This window comes from Spermophilus citellus (genome assembly GCF_964194105.1).
Source record: "Spermophilus citellus genome assembly, chromosome: 7".
Lineage (NCBI taxonomy): Eukaryota > Metazoa > Chordata > Mammalia > Rodentia > Sciuridae > Spermophilus > Spermophilus citellus.
The window spans coordinates 119,604,025-119,627,105 of record NC_138188.1 but is presented as its reverse complement, the minus strand read 5'-3'; the positions used below and the strand labels follow the sequence as shown (position 1 = coordinate 119,627,105).

The window sequence follows — 23,081 nt, the reverse complement described above, 5'->3', positions numbered from 1 at the left end:
GCTAACAACTCTGCTGGCTCTTAGCTTTGCTTTATATGAAGATATATTATTTTTCCTTCCTTTCTGAAGAACATTTTGCTATACAAGATTTTGGTTTTCCTATGTTTTTTTCTTTGGGTACTTTAAAAATGTCACTTCACTGCCTTCTGTCCTACCTAATTTCTGATAAGAATTCCATAACCACTTAAATGGTTCCCTGTCTGACATTAAGGTATCATTTTCTTCCAGTTGACTTCAAGTGTTTTCCTTCATCCTTGGTTTGTAAGTTTTCTCAGTGTGTCTGGGTATGGACTTTGGGTTTATCCTACCAAGGTTTGCTGAGCTGTTTAAGTCTACAGAATCATGTCTTTCACCACATTTGGAAAATGGAGCCCTAATTTCTTTCTAGGCCATACTCTACCCTTTCATTTTGGATCCCTGAGACCAAGTCACAAGTCCTGAAGCTCTATTTAATAAAAGTCACAGCAGCAGCTACAAACTTTCTTCTCTCCATTCTTTGCTTGGAGCAAACTCTCTTGATCCTTTTTGGACCCACGAGGCTTCCTGGGTGCCCACACACGGCAGCTCTCAGGGCTTCGGTCTTGTTCTCACTGATCACTGAGGCCTGCTTCTGTTCAGAGTCTGTAAAGATGGTTGTTACTTCTGGCTTTTTGGACTGCTAATCCTAAACCCCTCTGAGTTGTAGACTTGCACTGACCCAAACATCCATCCCACTCTCCTTGTTGCTATGTCCTCACATAATGGGAAGGGCACAAGTGTTGAACACATTCACTCAAGCCCTGCTTTTGTTTGTTTCATTTTATGTTTTGTGTTTTTTGAACAAACTGGCCATTGACACCAGGGCCTCTGTGTTTCAGAAAAGTCCTCTATCACTCCAGCACATTTTATTTTTATTTTTTAAGCAGGGTCTCATTCTATTGCTCAGGTGGGCTTCAATGTGTGATTCTGGCCTCCTCTCTACCTCTGCCATCACTGTCCCTGCTCTGCACCCGTAACTAACACTCAGAACTGAGAACTACTCCTTCCATCAATTACCAATGGATCTTAGGGACAACAACAGTGACAGAGAAGATTGGAAAGACACCTTTGGGGTGAATATCAGGTATGAGGAAAACATGAGGCATGCTCTGGAACCTCTCTCCTCTTTTAACTCTGAATTAATAAGTTTGTTCAAATTTATTTTATAACTTTGCCACTGCATTAAGAAATAAGGCCCAACTGTGCACAAAATTTAAAATTAAGGGTCACATCAGATGAGAAAATAGGTTATTAAAATGTGCTTTTTAGGAACTAAAATGTCAAAGTAATGAGGAATATTGAATGAGACAAGACTAAATGGGCTATAATTGTTAGCTAAACAAACAAGTCATTAATTGTCACTTCATGGGCATTTTTAAAAAGCCATAGCACATTTGAGGACAGGCAGAGGAGTCAGCATAGGAAAAACTCTTTTGTGTGGGAACTGGTTTGTTCTTTCTTTAAAGCTAGTATTGGTCAATTACCTCAAGGCCTAACCATCTCAGAGTGAATAAATCAATATGCACCAAGGCAATTATGTTCTGCACATTTTGGTACTGAAATGGCAATGAGTTTTCATGGCCCAACTAGCTTTTAACTTAAAGCAATAACAGCTAATCTCTATTTTTTTCTGGAATATTTATTTACAACAAAAAGTGTAACGCTATTTTGAATTGTTTTGGGGAATCCTCAATGGATGGGCAGAGAGTCAAATATCAGTGACATGATATTAAAATGTTACTCTGATGTTTATTCTTGGGACACAGTATTCAGAAAGAAAAACTATGTACCCAAAGATAACCACAGGCATCAAAATACAAATTACAGTCCTGTAAAAAGGGGAACAATTATATATCTGCTCCACCCAGGCTCAACTCCTTGCTGTTCCCATGTGCCATGAGCTCCACATTGCTAAATGCAGCCCTTACCTATCACTTGGATTTGACACAGCTGATAGCTCTCCCTCCAAAATGGTCAACACACCCCTCCACCCCAGACCAGGAGCTCACAGTAAAACAAAGTCACTGTTTCTTTTAAGTACTTTCAGTTTAATTTCTTACATTTAAACCTTTAATACATTTTGAGTTGATTTTTGTAACTAGGGAGAGAAGTGGGACCAATCATAGGTTCCAAGTTTCTGTTAATTAAAAGTCATAGCAGCAGCAGCAGTAGCAACAGCAGCAACAAACAACTTTCTTCTCTCCTTTATTTGCTTGGAGCAAACTCTCTTGATCCTTCAGGTTCACCTACATGGGGCTTCCTGGGTGCCCACACAGGACAGCTCAGGGCTGCAGTCTTGTTCTAACTAATGACTGAAGCCTGCTTCTGTTCAGAGTCTGTAAAGATGGTTGCTATTTCTGGCTTTTTGGACTGCTAACCCTAAACTCCTCTGACCTACAGACATGCACTGACCCAAACACCCATCCTCTCTTGGCTGCACTTGAGACCAACAGCCAAGAAGAGGCCTTAGGAAGTGGAACCAAAGGAGGTCTCAGGGAGAACAGACATTTGGGACCAATGGTGGGAAAGTGAGTGTTGGCTGTAGGAATGGAGCCCATGGTTTTGGGCTACTGACAGAAGGGCCTCAGCATGAAGAGGCTCAGCCTTCACATAACTATATAATGCAGTAAGTAAAACAGCCCTTCTTTCTCCACACCTCTCAGGGAGTTTTACTGTGTGCACCATGAGAATGCCAGTTTCTATTTGTAGGAGCAAGACAGAAAACCTATTAGACAAGTCCCAGACCTGCCCAGCACCAGGTCTAGAGCGCCCAGGAAGCCCTTCCTTTCCACCCCCTAGATAAAGGCACACAAGGTGCACCAAAGGCATTCCTCCTCTACACTGCCTCCTTTTCCTCCACAGACTTCCTGGATAATCACTGCGGCTGTCCCCCCTGCCAGCCTGGAGTTGTCCAGATGCCCCTGAGCTTCCTCCTTAAGCACACTGCCCCATTCCCCTCATCATACCTCTCCTGCCTCCCAGAATCTTCTGCACATTGTAACCTTCAGGCAGCAATTAGACAATCCAGTCCCAAGGGCAAGGCTGGATCCAGACTCTTCCCTTTCCAGGCTGCACACAGTGTGCCCTGCCGCAAGCTGGAAAGGGGATTAACCTTAGGGGCATTTTCCATGCTCTTCTTTTTTGTTTAGAAAACTATTCAAAGACTTTACTTTTTAGAAACTTCTAAGCTGCTCATAATGTTACAAGTCTAGAGGCCCTCCTAGGAAATGGCAAACGATTAATAGGACAAATGGCACAAACTTTTCTTGTTTGTTTGTTTGTAAGGTATCCATTTGTGCCCACTAAGGGGAAGGGCAGAAAGAAACTTCCAGAGCAGCTCTGCCAGTCCCAGCCCTGTGGAGATGCCAGGGCTTAAAGGTACATGAAGCCTCCCATCCTGACTGATCTGAGAGTTTCTTACTCTTGTTGGTATGCATTTCACTTTACGAAATTCAGAGTCCCTAGAACCCAGAGAGAACAGCAATTACATGTGGATGCACTTGGCTTTGATGTTAAGTAGCAACCCTGAGATGGTTTAACACCTCCAGTCCTCAAATCCCATGTCTCACATTCTGTGACCTCTAGCAGTGACAAAAGGAGACTTGGGCACAGAGGCTGCGTGGCATGTGGTAAAGCATCCAGCCACTGCTGCTGGCAGGTCCACCTCTGCCCATTGACCTACCTCTCCCTTGTGTGCAAATGGGAACGTGGAGATGATGCCACAGAACACTCTGGAGTCTCCAGTGCCTTGACACAGTGTCTTCTCCAACAGCTGCCACCCACCCTCTCCACACACCTCAGGGAGGGGCCAGAAGCCCAGAAGAGAGATTCTTTGTGGCCAAAGCCATCAGTTCAAACAGACTTAAGGCAAGAAAGTCCCCATCTACGCTGGCTCAAGGTGTTTGAGTCCCATTGCAGATGGGCTCAAGGGGCAGGAGTCTCTATTTACACTGAACATGGGAGGGAGTTATCAATCCAGGCTTTGGACAGCATGACGGCTGCTGGACTCCTGCCCTTGCCCTGAGGCCTCCCTCTTTTTCTCTTCCTCCTCCTACTTTAAACATGTTTGCTTTTTAAATAAATCATTGGAATGTCAATCTTATCATTCAATTTGTGAGAAACAAATTTATTAAGAATCATTTCTGCTATGGCAGAGAAGAGCAGGGCAGGGGGAAGTTTCTGGGGGAAAAGAGTCTCTGATGTCTCTGGCAGGTGGGGGAAAGGAGAGTCCTGATAGATCCAGATGCGCTCCCGGCTGGAATCTGCACAGAGAAGCCTGAGCCAGTTGGTGCACCTCACTTCTGAAGCTGTTGGAGTCCGCTTCCTGACGGGTGCTGGCACCATAAAGTCTGGATGTTCTGAGCTCGGGGTCTTCTGGCTGTCCATTGAGCAGGTTACCTGGAGCTACTCTTTTGCAGAACCTAGGGGGTCTGTGGCCTCAGCTCTCTGGAGCCACTCTTGTTATGGAAAGAGGGCCCATGAAAGCACTGCAGGCAGCAGCAGAGTTGTTGCAGGCAAGTGGCCATCCGCCTGGTGATCCCCCTTCAGCTCCTGCTTCTCACAGGGCTGCTCTATGGATCCACCCTGGGAGGCCAGGCCTTCTGCTACCCGCCTACAAGGGTTGGGCCTGATGTGCACATGCCATTGGGTCCTAGGGTCCTCCTGGGAGGCTGGCTTGGAAAGGGGTGTCTTCACGTGGAAAAAGCGGAGAGGAAGAATAGACATGCTGGCAGCTACAGCGCCCTTCTGCCCTGACGGCTTGGCCTCCTCAGGTGGCTTCTGCTCACAGGGTAAGGCAAGGACAGGCTCACTGGTGCACTTGTTAGAGTGGATGCTGGGAGGATCCACCACAGGCCTGGGCGAGGCCCAACCACCTCATTAAGCATAGACTTCGCCTGTATAGGCCAACCCCTGTATTCTCTTGTGCTAGAGGAGGAGGTAGGTAACCATGGCCTCATCAAATTGGCAATTTGCCAGGGACAACCAGGCTTTATAGGAGTCATAACCCATGTCAAACATGATGGTTATGATTGGGGGGGTCAGGCCATTTGGGAAATGGCTGGCTGGGAGGGCTGGTTGAGGAGGCCTCGCCCTGGCTCTGCCACAGTGCCCCAATATCTGCTTTAGGGTAGGCCTCTGCGTGGGGTCCACCATCAGGATTTGCTGAATGAGGCTGTGTGCTCCTGCGGACACGTGCAAGGGAATGTCATAGCTTACCTGCACAATCAATTTCTGCAGGGCCTCAGTGGTGCTTACCTTGAATGGCCTTCTCCCTGTGAGCATAAAATAGAGTGACACCCAGGCTCTAGCTATCTGCTAGAGCCCTCAAATCCCTTTCCCAGCACAATTTTAGGGGCACAGTACAAGAAAGTCCCCATAAACTGGTTCAGCTTCTGTCCAGGTGTGAAGCTAATGCTAAGGCCAAAGTCGAGGAGCTTGACGTGGCCCCTGGCATCCACCACAAAGTTCTCCAGGTTCGGGTCCAGGTGCACACTGCCTTTCTCATGCCAGTAATGCACCACATGCACCATCTGCCTGAACACCCCGCAGACCTTCTCTGTATGCCACCAGCCTGCGGGATGCGATGCGAAAGTTGTCCCCCACCTGCATGCTCCATGATGAGGTACACATTGTGGATAATCTCAATGACCTGGAAGAGCTGGATCACATTTTGGTGTTCCAGGTCCATCAACCAGTTGTGTTGGCAGGGCATGGGCTCATTCCCCTCTGTATTTGGCTCAACTTTCACTGCCACCTCTTTCTGTGTCAGAAGATGGTGAACTAGCACCAACTTCCCAAAGCTCCCCTCCCCAATGGTCCTCAGGACACAATAATGGTCCGTGAGGGCCGACTCATAGCAGGAACTGGACTCTTTGTGACAATTATAAAGGCTAGTGCAGCATTTGTGTTCTATAATATGTAAGAGAATAATTTTAGAGTAATCCCCAACTGTATTCTATGATACTGAACACAGTACATACACAAATAACATTGTGACATTACTGACACTGACTGTGGGGGTAGGGATGGGAGAGGCATAGCAGCAGAGTTCTTTGCACTACTGAAGTTGCCCTGCTGCATATTCCCATCAGTGTGGTGTCCCTTTTTCGTGTTAAATGCTTCCCCCATGGGAACCACAAAGAAATACCCATAGATTGTACCCAAAGTGGGAAGTACAAAAATTAAAATGTTTCACCATAAACATCAACTCAATAAAGTGAAAATAGTCATATAACAACATAAATCACACTGAATCAAAACTTATTCTGCCCTCCTTGCAAGAACACAAGCCACATGGAAGCAAGAGTCCACTTCACTCTCCTTATTAGGTGGTGAGGCGGGCTGAACCGTGAGTTCATCCTAGCCTCTCTGAGGTCATCTTAGGTAATGACTCGGTAACAATGTCATTTCTTAAAAAAAAAAAAAAAAAAAAAAAGACCTTATTCTTAGGTGTGGAGTTTTAATCCTACACCTGTCTTTGTTATAATTTGTCCATAATACTCCCTCATCCATCTTACCCGAGATATTTCATGAAGAGGTGTTGAATATAATTACTCTACATCAATCCATATAATCCTTATAATCACGTATCTGTTATATCAGCTTTTCCTAGTCTCCTAGCTTTTCTTCCTTTTTTTCTTTTAAAATTATTCACAAAATGTTTTATTCTACTACTTCTTTTCTTAAAATATGTCAAACACTTCTAAATATATAGAAGGACTAGATATTACAAATAAGAACCCATCCACTATGTACATAGCACTGGTAAATAAAATTGCACATGTAGCAATAGTCATATTCTGAGGTATTTTCTAATATGACCATTTTGACCTTGATCCTTTCCCTCCTCACTTCCTCCTACTTTCAGTCCAGTGCACAAGTACAGGCACAGTAAGGCTTAGAGATGGTTGAACCAGTTCATATCCAAAAGTCATTTACAAAGGACAAGCTTTCCTATGAATTTCAACCCAAAATATACAAAAATGTGCTAATTTTAGTAATTACTTGGTCATACCTTGGCAACTTCTTTGACCTCTAGAAACTACATGTTGCAAATTTGGGACTTATCTGTCCCTTATATACACTATATACACAGCAAAACAAAATTCTCAAAACATAGAAAACTGATGTCTGAAAATATTCAAGTATGAACATACTAACATGTTATCTTTTGAAATTGCTTCCCTCTCACCTTGTCCACATCACTGAACAGGTATATAGTACTATACTGCTTGCAGAGATGGTTTAACAGTTCCATTCCCAAAAGACAATATTTCATATGAATTTTAGCAAAAAGATATTTACAAAGTGATATTTTACTATCTCTACATTTAACATACATTGGGCACTTCTAAACATGTAGAGAGACTAGATGTTTCAAGTAAGGACTCAATTTGTCCACTGTATACATGACAGTTTTGAATAAACTGCACACATGGAACAATAGTTCTAATTTGAATATGTCTTTAAAATATGAGCATTCTGGTCCCTCGTGGACCAAGTAGGCTACAAAACTCATATTTTCGAAAGACAATCCTTCCTAGAAATTTTAACACAAAATATACAAAATTTGTTTACTAATTCTACTTTTGTCATACACTGGCAACCTCTTTAACATCTAGAAAGACTACATGTAGATTAGGATTCATTTATCTTTTCTATCCACTACATACACAGCAAAGTAAATCAAAACCCATAGACATGAGGAACCACTCTAGCCCCGATCGTAGGCACACTTGCATGATGCTCTGGAGAACCAGCACACAACGGTGTACTACTTAATAGGAGGTTGGCTATTGCCCCCTGCCCAAATAAAAATTTTAACAAAAAAGAAATTTACAAAATATATTATATTTTACCACTTCTACTTTTAACATATTCCAGGCACTTTAGAACATCTAGAAAGTCTAGATATTAAAAGAAGAAAAGTACTTAGCATTGTCAACTATATATACAGTAATGAGGAACAAAATGCAAATAAATACACAACAATGATTACAATAGGAAAATGTCTTTTACATAAAACCTCTCTGGCACAGGCCCTCCTTCTCGTGGTCAAAGTCTTCTCCATGTCCCTAACCCAGGTAACAAATGCGAACAAGCGCCGATCCTAGAGGTGGTCTAACAAATCCATTTCAAAGGCACTTCTGTTTTTTAAAAAACAAATGGGCATCTTCACAAGACATTGTTTTTTAACTCTATCATATGTCCGCAGCCTCTTGACGTTTAGATGTCCAGATGTAGCAAAATCTTTAAAAGGTTGGAGGGGCAAGTGGAGAGCAGCGTTTTCATAGTATATACGCAGGCCTTCTAAAACGACCAGTAAATCCTCTCAAAAGGTGGCCATTTCGAATTGGTCACACATGGTATGTTACTCTACCTTTTCTCTTTCATAGAAGGAACATCAACTGCCAACTGCCGCGCACTGCTAACTCGAGCAGGCTCTCGCGGAACCATGCGCCAGAATCACTGGACAAGAATCTCCAGGGTCGAGGCACCGGTCTCGCGGGATCAAGGGTCGGTCTCGCGAGACCAAATGCCGGTCTCGTGGAGCATGCATTCCAGTCTCGTGGAGTTTTTGTGGTGGTCATTGAGGGCCTTGGTCTTCGCGGCTCAGCTGTCCAACGCGTGGCTGAGCTTTCGGGCACCCACTGGCCTTCTGGGGCCTTATGAGGCCCCCGTGGAGTTCAGGGGGACGCCATTCTCACCATGCCATGCCACTCCCGCCACCACTCAAAGGTGCCTCGTCCTCAGCAGCGGCTTCCGCTGAGACTGACAGGATTGGGCCAGGAGACCCAGCAGCCCGTGGGTCCTGGGTTCGGGGCCAAAAGGTTACCACCGCCATCAGGTTTTCCAGGTGAGAGGGCCAGGGAAGCTTCGTGGGTCCTTCCCAGCCTGGGCCAGCTAGCCAGTAGTCACAGCGGGAGCTCCGGGTGTCTGCAGGGCACAGGCCTTGTGGCCTGTCCAGGGGCTCCCGGTGTCACCCTCCAGCCTGGGGCCCAGGGGAGAAGGCCACGCTGTTTCTCACCATGCCAGAACTGGCTTGCCTACCATTTCTTTATAGGAAATTATTTTAGTTTCCTTCCTGAAGAGTTTTTTCTAAATGTGAGATTTTGACTTTTACTATGCTTTTCCCTTGGGACACTTTAAAAATGTTATTTTTACTACCTTTTATCTTACATCATTTCTGATAAGAATTCCAGTCATTTCCATGGTTCCATGTCTATCAATAATGTAAATGAACATACACACATATATGTATATATATGTAAAGAATTATTATGTAATAATGAATTATATTTCTTCAAATGTAGCAGAGACTTTTGAATGTATTCACCATAAAAAAATGATACAGCCCGGCGCCGCAGGGGGCGCCTATAATTCCAGCAGCTCAGGAGGCTGAGGCAGGAGGATTGTGAATTCAAAGCAATTTAGCAGGGCACTAAGCAACTCAGTGAGACCCTGTCTCTAAATAAAATACAAAATAGATTTGGGAATGTGGCTGAGTGGTTAAGTTCCGCTGAGTTCATTCCCGGTTCCAAAGGAAGGAAGAAAGGATACCAGTTTAAGGTATGGATATGTTAATTGTCCTGAGTTGATGATTATCCAATATGTATGTAAATCAAAAATCAAATGGTATATTATAAATGTATATAAATACTATGTGTCAATAAACCATTTTTTAAAACAAAAAATTTAAAAGTTGTATATTTCATTTTTTTAGGAACATTTCATGTTTCTTAATCTACATATAATGGATGCATTATGGATATAATGGATATATGAATATTTAAATCTTTAAGGAAGTAATTCATTGTTATTGAAACAAATGAAAGGGATGAAAGGAAAAAGGAAAATCATCTGTACTTGTTTTCAGTTGAGTTCAACATTTGTGAACAATTGAGACCAGAAACAAGCAGCCTAGTTGATTATTAAACTAATTTACTTGATTTTTCAGCATTAAATAAACAAAACTTTGTGTTATTTGACTGAAGTAACTAGCTTGTCATTTGCAGCCCAAATTATCATTGCCCACAGACACTTGAAGAAAATATTTATTTCTATACCAAAAGATGAAAACTAAGACTATTCTCAACTACTTGGGCAAGAAACATGTATGGATGGAGAAAGATCAAAATAAGGGAAATAACTGAATGCCTCTTTCATATACATATAGTGCCTAGTACAATATATGTAGGCATTAAAATGTTTGACAAAGGTGCAAGAGAGAGTTGTTCAGCACATTGTTTTTGCTTTTAAAGAAAATTTATTAAAATGACAATATCTCATAAAATTGAAATCCTCCTGAGCAACAAAACAACTTTACCCCTTACTTGAGCCAAGAGAGCTGTCTCCACCCAAATCCAATGTATTAGCCAGCTTTTCATCACTATGACCAAAATACCCAATAAGAACAACCTAGAGGAAGAATTTTTATTTTGGTTTATGATTCCAGAGGATTAGTCTATAGTTGGTTGAGTCCATTGCTCTGGGCCCATTGTGAGGCAGAACATCATAGTGAAAGGGCAAAGTGAAGGAATTCTCCTTTCACAGGATCCCAGAAGTAGAGAGAGAGAAGGTGGAGAGGGACAACAAGGAAGAACTCTTCCAGGACGCAACCCTAGTGACCCACCTCTTGCTATGCCCCCCTGCATACAGTTAACTACCCAGTCCATTCAAACTAGGATAGACTGATTAGATTAAAGCTTTCACAATGTAATCACTTCACCTCTTGGATTAACACAGGAGCTTTGGGGAGCACTTCATATACAAACCATAACATCCAGACCACCTTGTTCTTTTGTCCTATTTCTAGCCTGTGCTTCCAGATCCCAAAATTCCTTTCTCTTGTATTCTACCCTCCTGCCTTCTTGTGGGACTTGGTTGATTACTGTTTTCTGAGCTTGAAATAAGCTCTGCCTTTAGACCTTCCTTATTCTTCACCTAGCCCGGAAAGTACTTAGCTTCCAGTCCAGCAATGGCTTCCTGACCTACTTCTACATATCCTCCCAAACACATGCCCTCTTATCTCCTGGTCCAAGAAAAACTTTTAATTCCCTATCCCCAAAATATGATCAGTTTCTCGCCTTCCCTAGTTCAGCATTAACTTACACACATTGGATTCTCCCCAATTCAAGCCCTCCAAATCAAAGGCTATTTTTACTTATCTTTGTGATCTTGGAATTTAGACAAGCCAGGAATAAAACAACAAAACATATGAATGCTGAGTTCTGAATTAAAACTGAAGGAATACTGTTATATTCCTTAAGACATATTTCATGCCACTTTTTCCAAGAGTGGTAATGATTTTGTCCTGACTCATTCCACTGTATTTTGGATGAATTCCCAGATTTCTGAGTCCCAGCACACCACTTTTTCTTAAACCTTACTGTCCTCTTCACCAGGAATTCTACAAACAGCTGCCATCCAGTAACCAGTGAAACTCATATCTGCTTACTTAATGGTGCAAAATTAGCTCAAAGATGTACAAAGGCTTATAAAACACTGCCTTCTTGCAACACAGAGACAGGTGCAGTGTATATATAGAATCCGAAAAGGGAGGGGACTCTTGACCTGCCACACGACCTCACCAGAGGGGGAAGCAAATATCCATTCCATTTTACAGCAACAAAGGTACATGAGCACTGGATCCTTGTCAACTGCACTGCCAGCAATTTTTGCACATTTCTCAGACATCTCTTTCTAGGCTTCAAGAAGTCCAACTCCCTCCTTGTTTTCAGATACTGATCTGAAGACCAGCTGTCATCCAGATGTTAGTGAATCAACTCTGCCCTGTGGCAAGTCACTGTGGTACTTGCCCAATATTTGAACTGAATCTCAATATGTGTTGGGTAGCTCAGACAAGCTTAACTCTTCATTTTCTAACAGTCTAGGCTTCTGTTCAAATTAACTAGCTCACAAGTCTTATGAGACTTAACATCTCACTAAACCTTGGTTTTCTGTCTATATTAATATTATATTATCATGTCCAAATCATAGGTTGTTATTAAGAAGAAAAAATAACAGCAGGCACAGTGACAAGAATTCCTTGAGGAATCATAATACATGGAACATACATACTTGGTGCAGGAGGGAGTAGTAGGAAATGCCACATTCAATAAGACAAGAATTTAATCAGTCAACCATGCTAATCGAACAGTTACTCTGTGCCAGGCACTGGGAATAGAAAGACAAAAAAAAAAAAAAAACCACTGACAGTGATGGGCAGACACACACACAAGCAAGCAATGACAATTCAACATGATTAGGGCCATAGCAGAGATGGCTTCAAGGTAGTGGGATCTCAACCCTCTCAGGGCTTTCCAGGAGAGGAAACTTCTGAAGATCAGTTGGTAAAGGTGTCCCAGGGAAACTAGATAGCAGAGCAGGAAGAACAATGACTTGATCCCAGGTGTAGGAAGCACAGTGATTGAGAACTCATGTTCTGGAATCAGAGAGACCCTGGATTTCTACCTTAGCATTTCAACTCACCATGTAGGTCACTGAAAACAAGTTTCTTAACATCTTCAAGCTTCCGCCATACATGGGACTAACTTGCCTCAAAGGGTTGTTCACAGAATTAAATGAGACAGGGCACATAAAGTGTTTAGACAATATCTCACCCACAATAAATATAATAGCAAGTGCTTATTGAGCTCTTTCTCACTGAATATTATGCATTATTATTATCTGGGAAATGAGGTGTGCTTGGCTAATGAGACTATGCCTCATCCCTCAGCAGGAGGGAGCTCTGGAGGAATCTAAGCAAAGGAGTGTGCTGATTATATCTGATCATTAGAAAATCACCCCAGGACAGTGGCAGAATAGAGGGTGAGTTGTAAGGGAAGAGCTACAGGCATAGCGATTAAGAGGCAACTAAGGCAAAAGACACTAATAACCAAGTCTGGACAGCAGTAAGTGGGAAGGAAATAAAGGAGATCAACCCTGGAGGTACTTGGGAAGAACAATCAACAGGATATGAGATGTGATAACCAACTAGTGTGGGGTTGGGTAGAGTGATGAAGGAGGATCCAGGGATACTATCAGATCTCTGAAAAGAAGAGGAGTGGTTTGTGATAGCAAATGGATGAGCTCATACTGTTTCTGAGAGGAGCTCCCAGTGGACAGGTTAATTAGTCTGTGGCTCTGGAGCTCATTGGGAATACTCCGAAAAGCTATAAAGACCAGGAGCTCATGTGCAGTGAAACTTAAGTTGTGAGCGGGTATGTTATTGAGTGCATACAAGCAGAATGAGAAGAGAATCTTGGGGACCCTCCACATATAAAGGACAAGTGAGAGAAAAGAATATTACAGAAAGAATATTACAGTATAGAGAAAAAAGAAATAAAGGATGGAAGAATAAGCACTGTTATAAAATCCTCAAGGAGTAGAAAATGCAGTAGATACATCATGTTAAAGGCAAGTCAGAGAAGGGTCATTCTAGTTAAACAAGGAAAAGACAGGCCTGTGTCTTTATATATGTACATACTATTTTTATACACTGAGAAAAATGAGCTGGTAAAGAAGTAAAACACATTTCTCTTTAGAATTATCCCCATCTGCATTCACTTTTCGAGGCCCCTAACCCTCACTTCTATTTTCACCACCTCTTCATCCCTCCACCCCAGGTGCCCCAGCTTCACTGCCCATCTCAGGCATGACTCTCCCTCATGACACAATTTTGGTAGTCTCTTCCTAGACCCACAAACCACAGAGATGCTGGCTGGTGCCACTTCATTCCAATTCTGTCCCTTTATGTTGCCTTGAGATTCCCAAGGTGGACTCAGGCAGGGGACGGACAGTCTCTGGAAATCATAGGAATGATTCTTGAGGTCCTTGATATTCATCCTACTAGAAACCACCATTTTCTGCAGTTGCACAATGGCCCCATGCGGGCACACACTGCACTGGCCTAACTAAGCTGGGTGAGACTGAAGAATTGAATTTTAAATTTATTTCATTTTAATTAAATTGAAATTGCCACATATGGCCAGTGGCTAACATATTGGGCAGTGCAGCTCTAGACCATTCCAGCCAAGCAGACCCTGGCATCAGAGTAAAAAACTGATTGTTTCACAATGGTAGGAAAAAGCTCTACCAGAGAGGGATCAGGTGACTTTGCCCCTATATACTCCGTGGGAACTACTGCTCTCTCCAGAGGAAGCCAAAGCAAGACTGTCAGGGCAGTTGAAGATGATCATGAGAATGAGGCAAGGTCTAGCTGGGATCTAATGGATATGGAAATAAAGCAAAAGGAGGGCTAAAGATGGAGGTGGAGGGGCGAAAGAAGAGAATTATTTCTCTCTCCCTGTGGACTTAGTATCTTACCAAACCTGGTAAATTCCAAAACCTATTAAATCTTTCTCCACTACCCCTCTTTACTGGAAAATTTAATGGGAAGACCATTAAAATTCCTAATGCAGACCCTTCTTTCTACAGAGGAATAAACTGAATTCAAGACAGGTGAGTGAGTTGTCTAGGGTTATAAAATCTGTAGCAGAATCAGAGCCCGATTGACCCCACTCAACCCTTTGTCTTTTAAAAGAAGGCGGGGCTGCGGAAGGAGACCTGCAGGTACACAATGAGCAGGCAGAGGGAGCCCCAGAGGAGGCACCAGCGAAGGGAGAAGAAGTTGTAGCCGAAGCCAGCCTGGGCCCTTGGCTTGGAGGTATCAGAGAAGGCGTCTGTCGCCTCTTCCTCCAGCAGCTTCTCGCTGGGCTTCCAGTGCATGATGCCCTCCTGGCAGGCCTCACAGAATTCACTTCTGTGTGGTCCGCTGTCAGGGCGGCTGGCCACGTGGATGCGGTACTGGCCGCCGTCCTCCTCGTAGCACTGCTCGCGCAGGCTGGTGATGAGGTTGTCCACCAGGCCCTCAATGTTCTCCTCCAGCATGCTGGACTCATCCAGCCTCGCGGTGCCGCACTCAAAGCAAAGCTGCTTGAAGATGCGCATGCGCACTGATCCCATCCGTTGCGTTCTATCCAGGTGCATGTGGAAGAGAATAACAATGTTGGCCGACTGCCAAGTGTGCCAGCACCAGGAACAGTGGAACCTGCAGGATGGGGAAGGAGGAATGGAAAAGATGAGCCTGCCGGTGACATCCCACCCTGGGAAACTCAGAAAGGAAAGGCCTGTGCACCTGAGCCTGGGAATGGAAGTGTTTACCACTTATAGGTTCATTAACACACTGAGGTTGGCCAGCAACCACTTCCTTCTGGTCCCTTGGGACTAGGGCAGCGCTCTCAGGAGCCTCGCACTGGAGCCATCTGGCAACCAGCAGTGGTCTGTAGTGAGCTTTCTGCATGCCTTCCTGCAGCCCCTCAGCTTTCCCAAGCCTAATGCATGCAGGGTTTGCACCTGAATGCTACACAGGTCATTCTCCTTCTCTAGGCCTCATTTCCCATCTGTGAAATGTAATGTGATGGTATCCAATAAGGGTCTTTCCACTCAGCCTTCCTGTAACTATGATAAAGAGGATGGCCTGCACCATCTGACTCATGCATCTTCCTTGCTTGCTTGGAGAAGAGAAGCCAAGCACAGATTCTGGTACACTGTAGGTCCTTAGTAAACCACTGAGAAGGATGGACAGAGGGGGTGATGAAAGACTGGATCACAGAAGGACTACCAAGTCTGATCCCTATATCTTGACAACAAACTCACCCCTGTCCCTGGACAAGTAATCACTAGATCTCACTTTTCAGCCTCTCAGTGAGCACCTGAAAAGTAGATCTAGATACTTATTCCATCATCACCTCTCATACACATATATACAGAACACTTTGTCTAACCTGGGACTCTAGAGTCCCAGCCTCGGGAAGTGCAGAGGAAGAGGCCTGGGGCTCATCTAGCCAATCCCCACTCGTCCTGCTCTCACCAATGTTTGCACATCTCCAGTGTTGGAACATTTGTTACCTCTAGTTAAGTGCCTTCCATCCCTAAGATGAACCCTTTCTAGGACCCTGTGACTGAGTCTTCAGATGCTGTCTGGTGTCCACTGGGCTGTTTCTGGCCTTTTCTACACCCAGTGTATAATGGCCTTGAAAGATCTCTGATGATGAATTCAATTCATCCCAGCAGGCACCACTCAGCTTGTGCTGTATTTCAAGCACTAATCAGTCCAGGCTGAGGGTAAGAGATGAATCAGCCAGCCCCTGATCCCTGGAGGCCTCTAACAATATGACCACAGAACAGTCCTCAGCACCACCTGAAACAGGGTTGACAGGGCGAGGAGCTTGACTGGCCCTGAAACAGAAGCCCATCCCCAACACACACCCCATAGAAAAACTCAAAGATGAAGTGGGTATATGCACTCACTTTATATGAGTATATGCATATGAGAATAAGCGTAGGAATAGCCATTCTCCAACCTCCTTGAGGCTAGCTGGGAGCCACAGGCGACCAGTCAGGAACAGCACCAGTTAAGCCCTGAGGCCAAGAGGAAACAAGAACCTGTCCAACTCAGTTCTTAAAATCCTGAGTCCTCACACCCAAGTCTCCACCTCTTTGCATTCCTTCCTCCAAGAAACTCAAATGCTTCATGTTTTCAGTCTTCTCCTTCCATACTTTTTTTTGTGTGTGTGTACTGGGGATTGAACTCAAGGGCACTCAACCACTGAGCCACATCCCCTGCCCTATTTTGTATTGTATTTAGAGACAGGGGCTCACTGAGTTGCTTAGTGCCTCGCTGTTGCTGAGAATGGCTTTGAACTAGTGATTCTCATGTCTCAGCCTTCCAAGTCACTGGGATTACAGGTATGTGTGTCACCATGCCCAACCAACACCTTTTTAAATAATCCAATACAAAAAATAAATAATCCAATACAGTTCAATACAAAATGTTTCCTCTCGCTCAAGCCAGACCCCAAATCTAAAATCCAAACATTTTAGACCTGGGTAAGGGAGTGGGGATTAGTTACAAATTACTTTACTGAGTTGAGATAGAAGCACAGAGAATGAGAGAGTCATCCATGTACACACAGCTAGTTAAGAAACAGCTTAACTTTCTCTGAGCTCAGTAGTTCATGCCTGTAATCTTACCAGCTCAGGAGGTGCAAGTCAACCCTAACAATTTAGTGAGGCCCTAAGCAACTTAAACCCTGTATCAATAAAAAAAGGGGGGGGGGGCTAGGGTTGTAGCTCCACGGTAAATTGTCCCTGGAGAATCTCAAGTACTGAAAGAAAAAAAAAATGCAGGTTCAATCTAATGTTTGCAGATCTTGAAGCAAGAGTTAAAATAAACTCCCTACCTACAGCCTACCTCCTTCTGTTTCCACCCTTAGAACCATTCTGCACCACAAGGGGCTTCACATATACACCAGTGTGAACAACCCAGTCTCTGCTTCTATGTTCTGTCCACACCTCCAAAACACCTCCACCACCTACTGTCTTCTTTGGGGATTCAAAGACCCAAGGAGGACAGTAGGTGGTGGAGGTGTTTTGGAGGTGTAGACAGACATAGAAGGGGATTCAAAGACCTGTGCAGATGCCCTGTTGGTGGGCTTGAGACAGTTTGGGCAGGGAATTTTGTGGACCCAGTTCCAAATTACAGGCCCTGGGCCTTAATGATCTAAGGGAAGTCCTACCCAAAGTTAAGCCTTTTTGTCACAAACTCATAGATAAGAGAAATAAAAGACATCTGATTGATCATCATCTAAGGCCACCACCCTCATTTTGCAAATGTGGAAACTGAGAGCCAGAGAAGAGAGAGACTTGCCCAAGCTCACAGAGCTATTTAGCTATAGAGCTATTTTCTATCACATAACTGATGGTCAATAACTATTCCTGTATCCAAATCAAGTTGCCTTTAATTTACTGAATAAGCAGACCTAGAACCAGAGGACCAGCTTCTCTTTTTCCAGTGGACCTCAGAACCCCTTCTTTCCATTCCAGCCACACTTTGACAGAGATTGCAGAAGCACTGAAGCTCTTTGTTCATTGTGGAAAACAGAGACCCAAAGATGAAATGTAACCTGCCCAGTGCCACCCAGGGAGTCTACCATTAGAACCAGGGCCTCTGTGGAGCACCTGGACTCCTTTCTCTGCTCCCTAACCTGAATTAACACAGAGTGAGAGTAACCACAGCCCCACCTCTGTCTCTCCTTGGATGGTGGCCCAGGGCTGTGACCCAGGGGCTGCATGCAGGGCTTTTCCCCACTGGGCCTCTCACCTGCCTGAGGCGTGCTGCTCTAGGTACTGCTTCCAGCCAGGGGCCAGCTCATTGGGCTTGAGGTTGGGGTCTATGATGAGTTCCCAGCTGTCAGCCGGCTTTGCTACCTCCATCTTCTCATAGAAGACTTTCTTCCACTCACAAATGGTCAGGCTGGTACACATGGTCCTGTTGGCAGGGATGCAAGTTTGAGTGAGAATAAAGAGGGAGCCTGGATGGTGCAGCACAGCTCAGTCTCTGTTCTGAAAATCCTCATCAACAGGACCCAGCTCCTTCCTTTGTCACCCTGGAAGCTGTTACCATGGCAGCAAGCCAGGGCACCAAGGGCCAGGGCTGGGAAGGAAGGAAACCCTAAGGGGAACCAGGGCCCTGAGAGAGGCTTCAGAGGCAGAATTGAGTAGTGACACTAAGGACAGCAAGCAGGCTGGAAAGACCAAACCCAGACCATACTCATCCAGGCCTCCATGGGTCTTCAGGAAGCAGGCACTATGTGATGGCCCTGCCCTACCCTACTACCTTCCAGGTTTCCTCCACATTCATGCTGTGGTAACTATGACACTCCAGGGAGTCAGGGAGAAACAGCAATAAGCAGAGCCTGCTCTTCCCAACCAATCAATGTGCTGTGACCATCATTTACCATGTGCCAAGCACAAGTTGCTTGACCTGTGTGCTGTCCAAGTCAGATCAGGAAATGAGTTTATTCAGCCCCTATGTGATTAATCCAGAATGCAGATCCAGGCCTTCTGAAACCAAGCCCATTTGTTCATTTATTACAACCCTGTTGAGCTAACACAGGGAGATTGAGAAGTAACATGTGGTCCCTTGGCTCAGGGAGATTTCAGACGGGTTGGTGAGGTAGAATGTAATTCAACACACCCTGTAAAGAACTTAATGACATTGTAAATTCATAGTCACAGAATTCTTAAAGCCCACATCGAGTTCCTCACTGTAGACACTGGCTGACAGGTGCTGGAGGAGCAAGTTAGTTATGAGCTAAATGTTTCTGCTGCCTCAGCTGCTGCAGAACAGGCCAGTAGGTACCGAAGCTCCAATGCTCAATGTAAATACTTAGAGACTAGAGGGACCTGACTGCAAATTTGCATAAGCCAGAGAAAGGAAATCCCCTGGGGGAAAGCAGTCTTGAGCAAGGAAAAGTCCAGGCCCTGTGGTTGCTTACCCCAGCTCCACAGCTGCTGGGAGTCTCTCTGCCAGGTGTAGTCATCTTATGGTTCTTAACTTGGAAACCTGGATCTCTAGACCTGGGGAGACACACAGAGTGAGGATCACATGGAACTGAAAAGGTTTGATAGGAAAAGGGTTGTTTTCACTGTTGGGTTCCAGACATGGCACTTGATTCTAAGTGTTTTTCAGGAAAATTGTCATTGAATTTTTTGGAATGAAGAAGTGGGAAGGAAGGAAGCCCTAAGGGGAGATCAGGGCCCTGAGAGAGGCTTCAGAGGCAGGATGAGTAGTGACACTAAGGACAGCAAGCAGGCTGGAAACAAAACACCTCAGAAAAGATAAAAATGTATTTACAGCCATTTACCAACAGCTTTAGGAGGGACCCTTTATTTTTTCAAATCTGATTTCTTCACCGAACTTTTCATTTCTTAACCAAAATTTCTTGAAACGGATTTAAGACAAATGAGGCTCAGAGATGGGATACTATATGTCCAAGGCCTCAAGTTGGGGAGCTCAATCCTTACTAGGGATCTCAGGAGTCAATTACAAAACCAGGTGAGATGGGGGACCCATGATTCCCAGGAATTAAGCTAAGTCAAGAGGAGCCTCTGTGGCCTGAACTTGATCCATGTGGCAGAATGAAGCCACATCTGTTGTTGCCAGAACAAATGGCAATGAGGGAAAAACAGAAGAGAGAGAATTTTCAGGGTTCATCTGCTTTGTTTGGTTTGGTTTTGTTTTTCTCTCAAATGATGCAATCCCCTTAGGCCTAGGATCAGGTTTAATTTAGAGTATGATACCTTTAAGCAGAGACCAATATCATTTATCTTTCTGTACAACAGAACCGTTTTCACTCAAGAAAAAAAACTTTCTTGTGATACAATCAATGAGCACAATTCCTTTTTTGATTATCTGAGAATGGCACTAGGTTGCTCCAGAACTAACAATTTAAGAGCTCTCTAATGTATATCTACAGCTGTGGCCCCATTATACATGGGCAGTTTCATTATATTTTGCTGCCTGATTTTAAATCTAGATGGTATTCTTAGAAATAAATATTTTTTTCCTTTATAAAATAAAACAATGTGTTCCAGGATCCTAGAAACTAAAATTGGCAAGGGTGGGAGTAGATCAAAGGATAGTGTGCCATTTAGATTAATAAATACTTTTATAAAATATTAATTACTCAAATTTTACTTGTCAAGATAATATAAGAAACATCAATGTGGATCATACAGTGACAAAGTAATGAAGAGTTAGGAAAATGGGTAAATCAAAATCACCTGGGGACTTCTGAAAATGATATATAACCCTATCTCAGAGCTTTCAGCCCATGGTCTTGAAGGAACTGTTTCACCCTCTACCCACCCACTCCAAAATTTGCAAGAATCCTGGCCATTGCCAGCCACTGTTACTGAAGAGAATATGGTGACCTACAGGGTACCAAAGGCCAAAAAAGAAGGAGGAGAAGGAGGAGGAGGAGGAGGAGGAGGAGGAGGAGGAGGAGGAGGAGGAGGAGGAGGAGGAAAAAGAGGAAGGTTGAATATAATAAGTTAGTGATTCATGATTTTTCCTTACTAAGAAACAAATCCAGGGAAACAAAAACTAAGTTCTCTCTTTCCTGCCTCTTTGCAATTCAAATAACCACATAAAGCGCTACAGACCACCCCAAGGCCCCCTGGGAATCTTTTTTAAGAGGTGTTAGGAGAGCTTCTCCAAACCCAGAATGCAGAACTCAGAGAGGGCACGGTCCACGTGAAGTAGAGGGTGATTTCTAAGGCTCAGGAGAGTTCACACAGTCAGAACAGGGTCACAGCTCTCAAAAGTTAGTGCCCAGCAAAGGAAAAACTTTCAGGGACAATTTCATACCTGCTCTTCCATCAGCAGCAGGCAAAGCAAACATAAGCAGGCTACATTCTATGGCTGCTGGTGTCCCAGGGTCCCAAATCTATGCATAATGCTCCCCAGCACCCCAACGATGCTAGAGTCTTTAGTAAGAGTGGCCATTGTTACACTAAATTAGAAAGCAATAAGAAGTTCTGTTGTGCAAATGCACAGTAAAGTGACTATAGATAATAATAATGAGCTGTATATTTCAAGAAACTAGAAGAAAAAAAAGTTAATGTTTCATCATAAAGAAATAATAAATGTCTGAGGAGATAGATATGCTTATCCTGATTTGAACATTACACAGCATAAATATGCATTGAAACATCATGTAATACCATATAAATATGTACAGTAAAAGTTTTTTATGTATCAGTTTAAAATATATATTGCAATTGAAAAAAAAAAGTGTCTATTATCGACTTTATACTTTGTTCAAGGCCTTATTATCCTAGACAGAGATTTGGTGAAGAATTATCACACTGTTTATGGAATGCAAATAAGTTTTAAAAATTGGGGTTGAAGAAGGGAATGATCCATGCCAAGAAAAAAGAGAGAAGGGAGTTGAGTTAGTGACTCGGTTCAGCAAAGAAGAACATAGAATTCTCTGCTGTAAAGTGACGTTCAAACTCAGGTGGGAATACTTTTAGCAAGTACTGCCTATGCTGACTTTTGTCCAAGACGTTGAAGGCCTCCATCAGAGTTCCTTAACTATACTCAGAGAACCTGTTGGTTTCTGATGAGCTGAGGTTCAACTCACACACAAATAACTCTGACTCCTCTCTGGGACCATCCCTATCACAGTAGTAGAGTGAAAAGGAAGCATGAAGAAGCACTCATTCTCATTCTGAAATGAATTGCTCCTCAGAAAACCTGGAATGGAACCACCATTTGATCCAGTTATCCTACTTCTTGGTCTATACCCAAAAGACTTATGATCAGCCTACTACAGTGACACAGCCACATCAATGTTTATAGCAGCTCCATTCACAGTAGCTAAGCTATGGAACCTACCTAGAGGCCCTTCAACAAATGAATGGATAAAAAAAATGTGATACACACACACACATACACACACACACACAATGAAATATTACTCAGCTGTAAAAAAGAATTACTTTATGACTTTTTGCCAATAAGTGGATGGATTTGGAGACATCATGATAGGTGAAATAAGCCAATCCAAAAAAGCCAAATGTTGAATGTTCTTTCTGATATGCGGATGTTAACACACAATAAGGGGAGGAGGGGAAGAATAGAAGTACATTTGATTAGACAAAGGGGAACAAAAGGAAAGGAGTGATTATAGGAATAAGAAAGACAGTAGAATGAATCTGATAAAACTTTCCTATGTTTGTATATGAATATACCACCAGTGAAACTCCACATCAGGTACAACCATAAGAATGGGACCCTAATTAGAATAAGTTATACTCCATGTATATATAATATGTCAAACCACAATCTACTATCATGCATATCTAAAAAGAAAAAGGAAAATTTTTTTAAAATATATAAAAATTATTTTAAAAGAAATTGATCTCATTACTTCCTCTCACATTCCTTTGGTCAAGCCAGCCACACAATGAAGTCTTCCATCAATGGAACAGAGAAGTATGATTCTGCCAAAGGGAGGGCCACTTTCAAGAGTGAGTCTGAATATTTTGAATAATAAAAACCACCAAAGCACCCTCCTGAAACAATGGAGCAAAACAGGTTCTATTTTGCAGTGTACTCAGAAACCCTGAACTCTAAGGCTAACTCTTTCACTAGTTTCTCTGTGATGTTAGTAAAAGAGAAACCCACAGAGGAGTGGCACAGATTCCCC

General features: G+C 43.5%; 1 protein-coding gene across 1 annotated transcript; it reads right to left on the bottom strand.

Moving 5' to 3' along the window:
* Window positions 1-14,556: 14,556 nt before the first annotated feature.
* RTP2 (receptor transporter protein 2) lies at window positions 14,557-18,348 on the bottom strand (the record flags this gene model as incomplete). The annotated part of the gene is made up of 2 exons (XM_081302060.1): window positions 14,557-15,070; window positions 18,185-18,348. The coding sequence occupies 2 exons, from the start codon at window positions 18,346-18,348 to the stop codon at window positions 14,557-14,559; spliced, it is 678 nt and encodes a 225-aa protein (XP_081158186.1).
* Window positions 18,349-23,081: the final 4,733 nt, after the last annotated feature.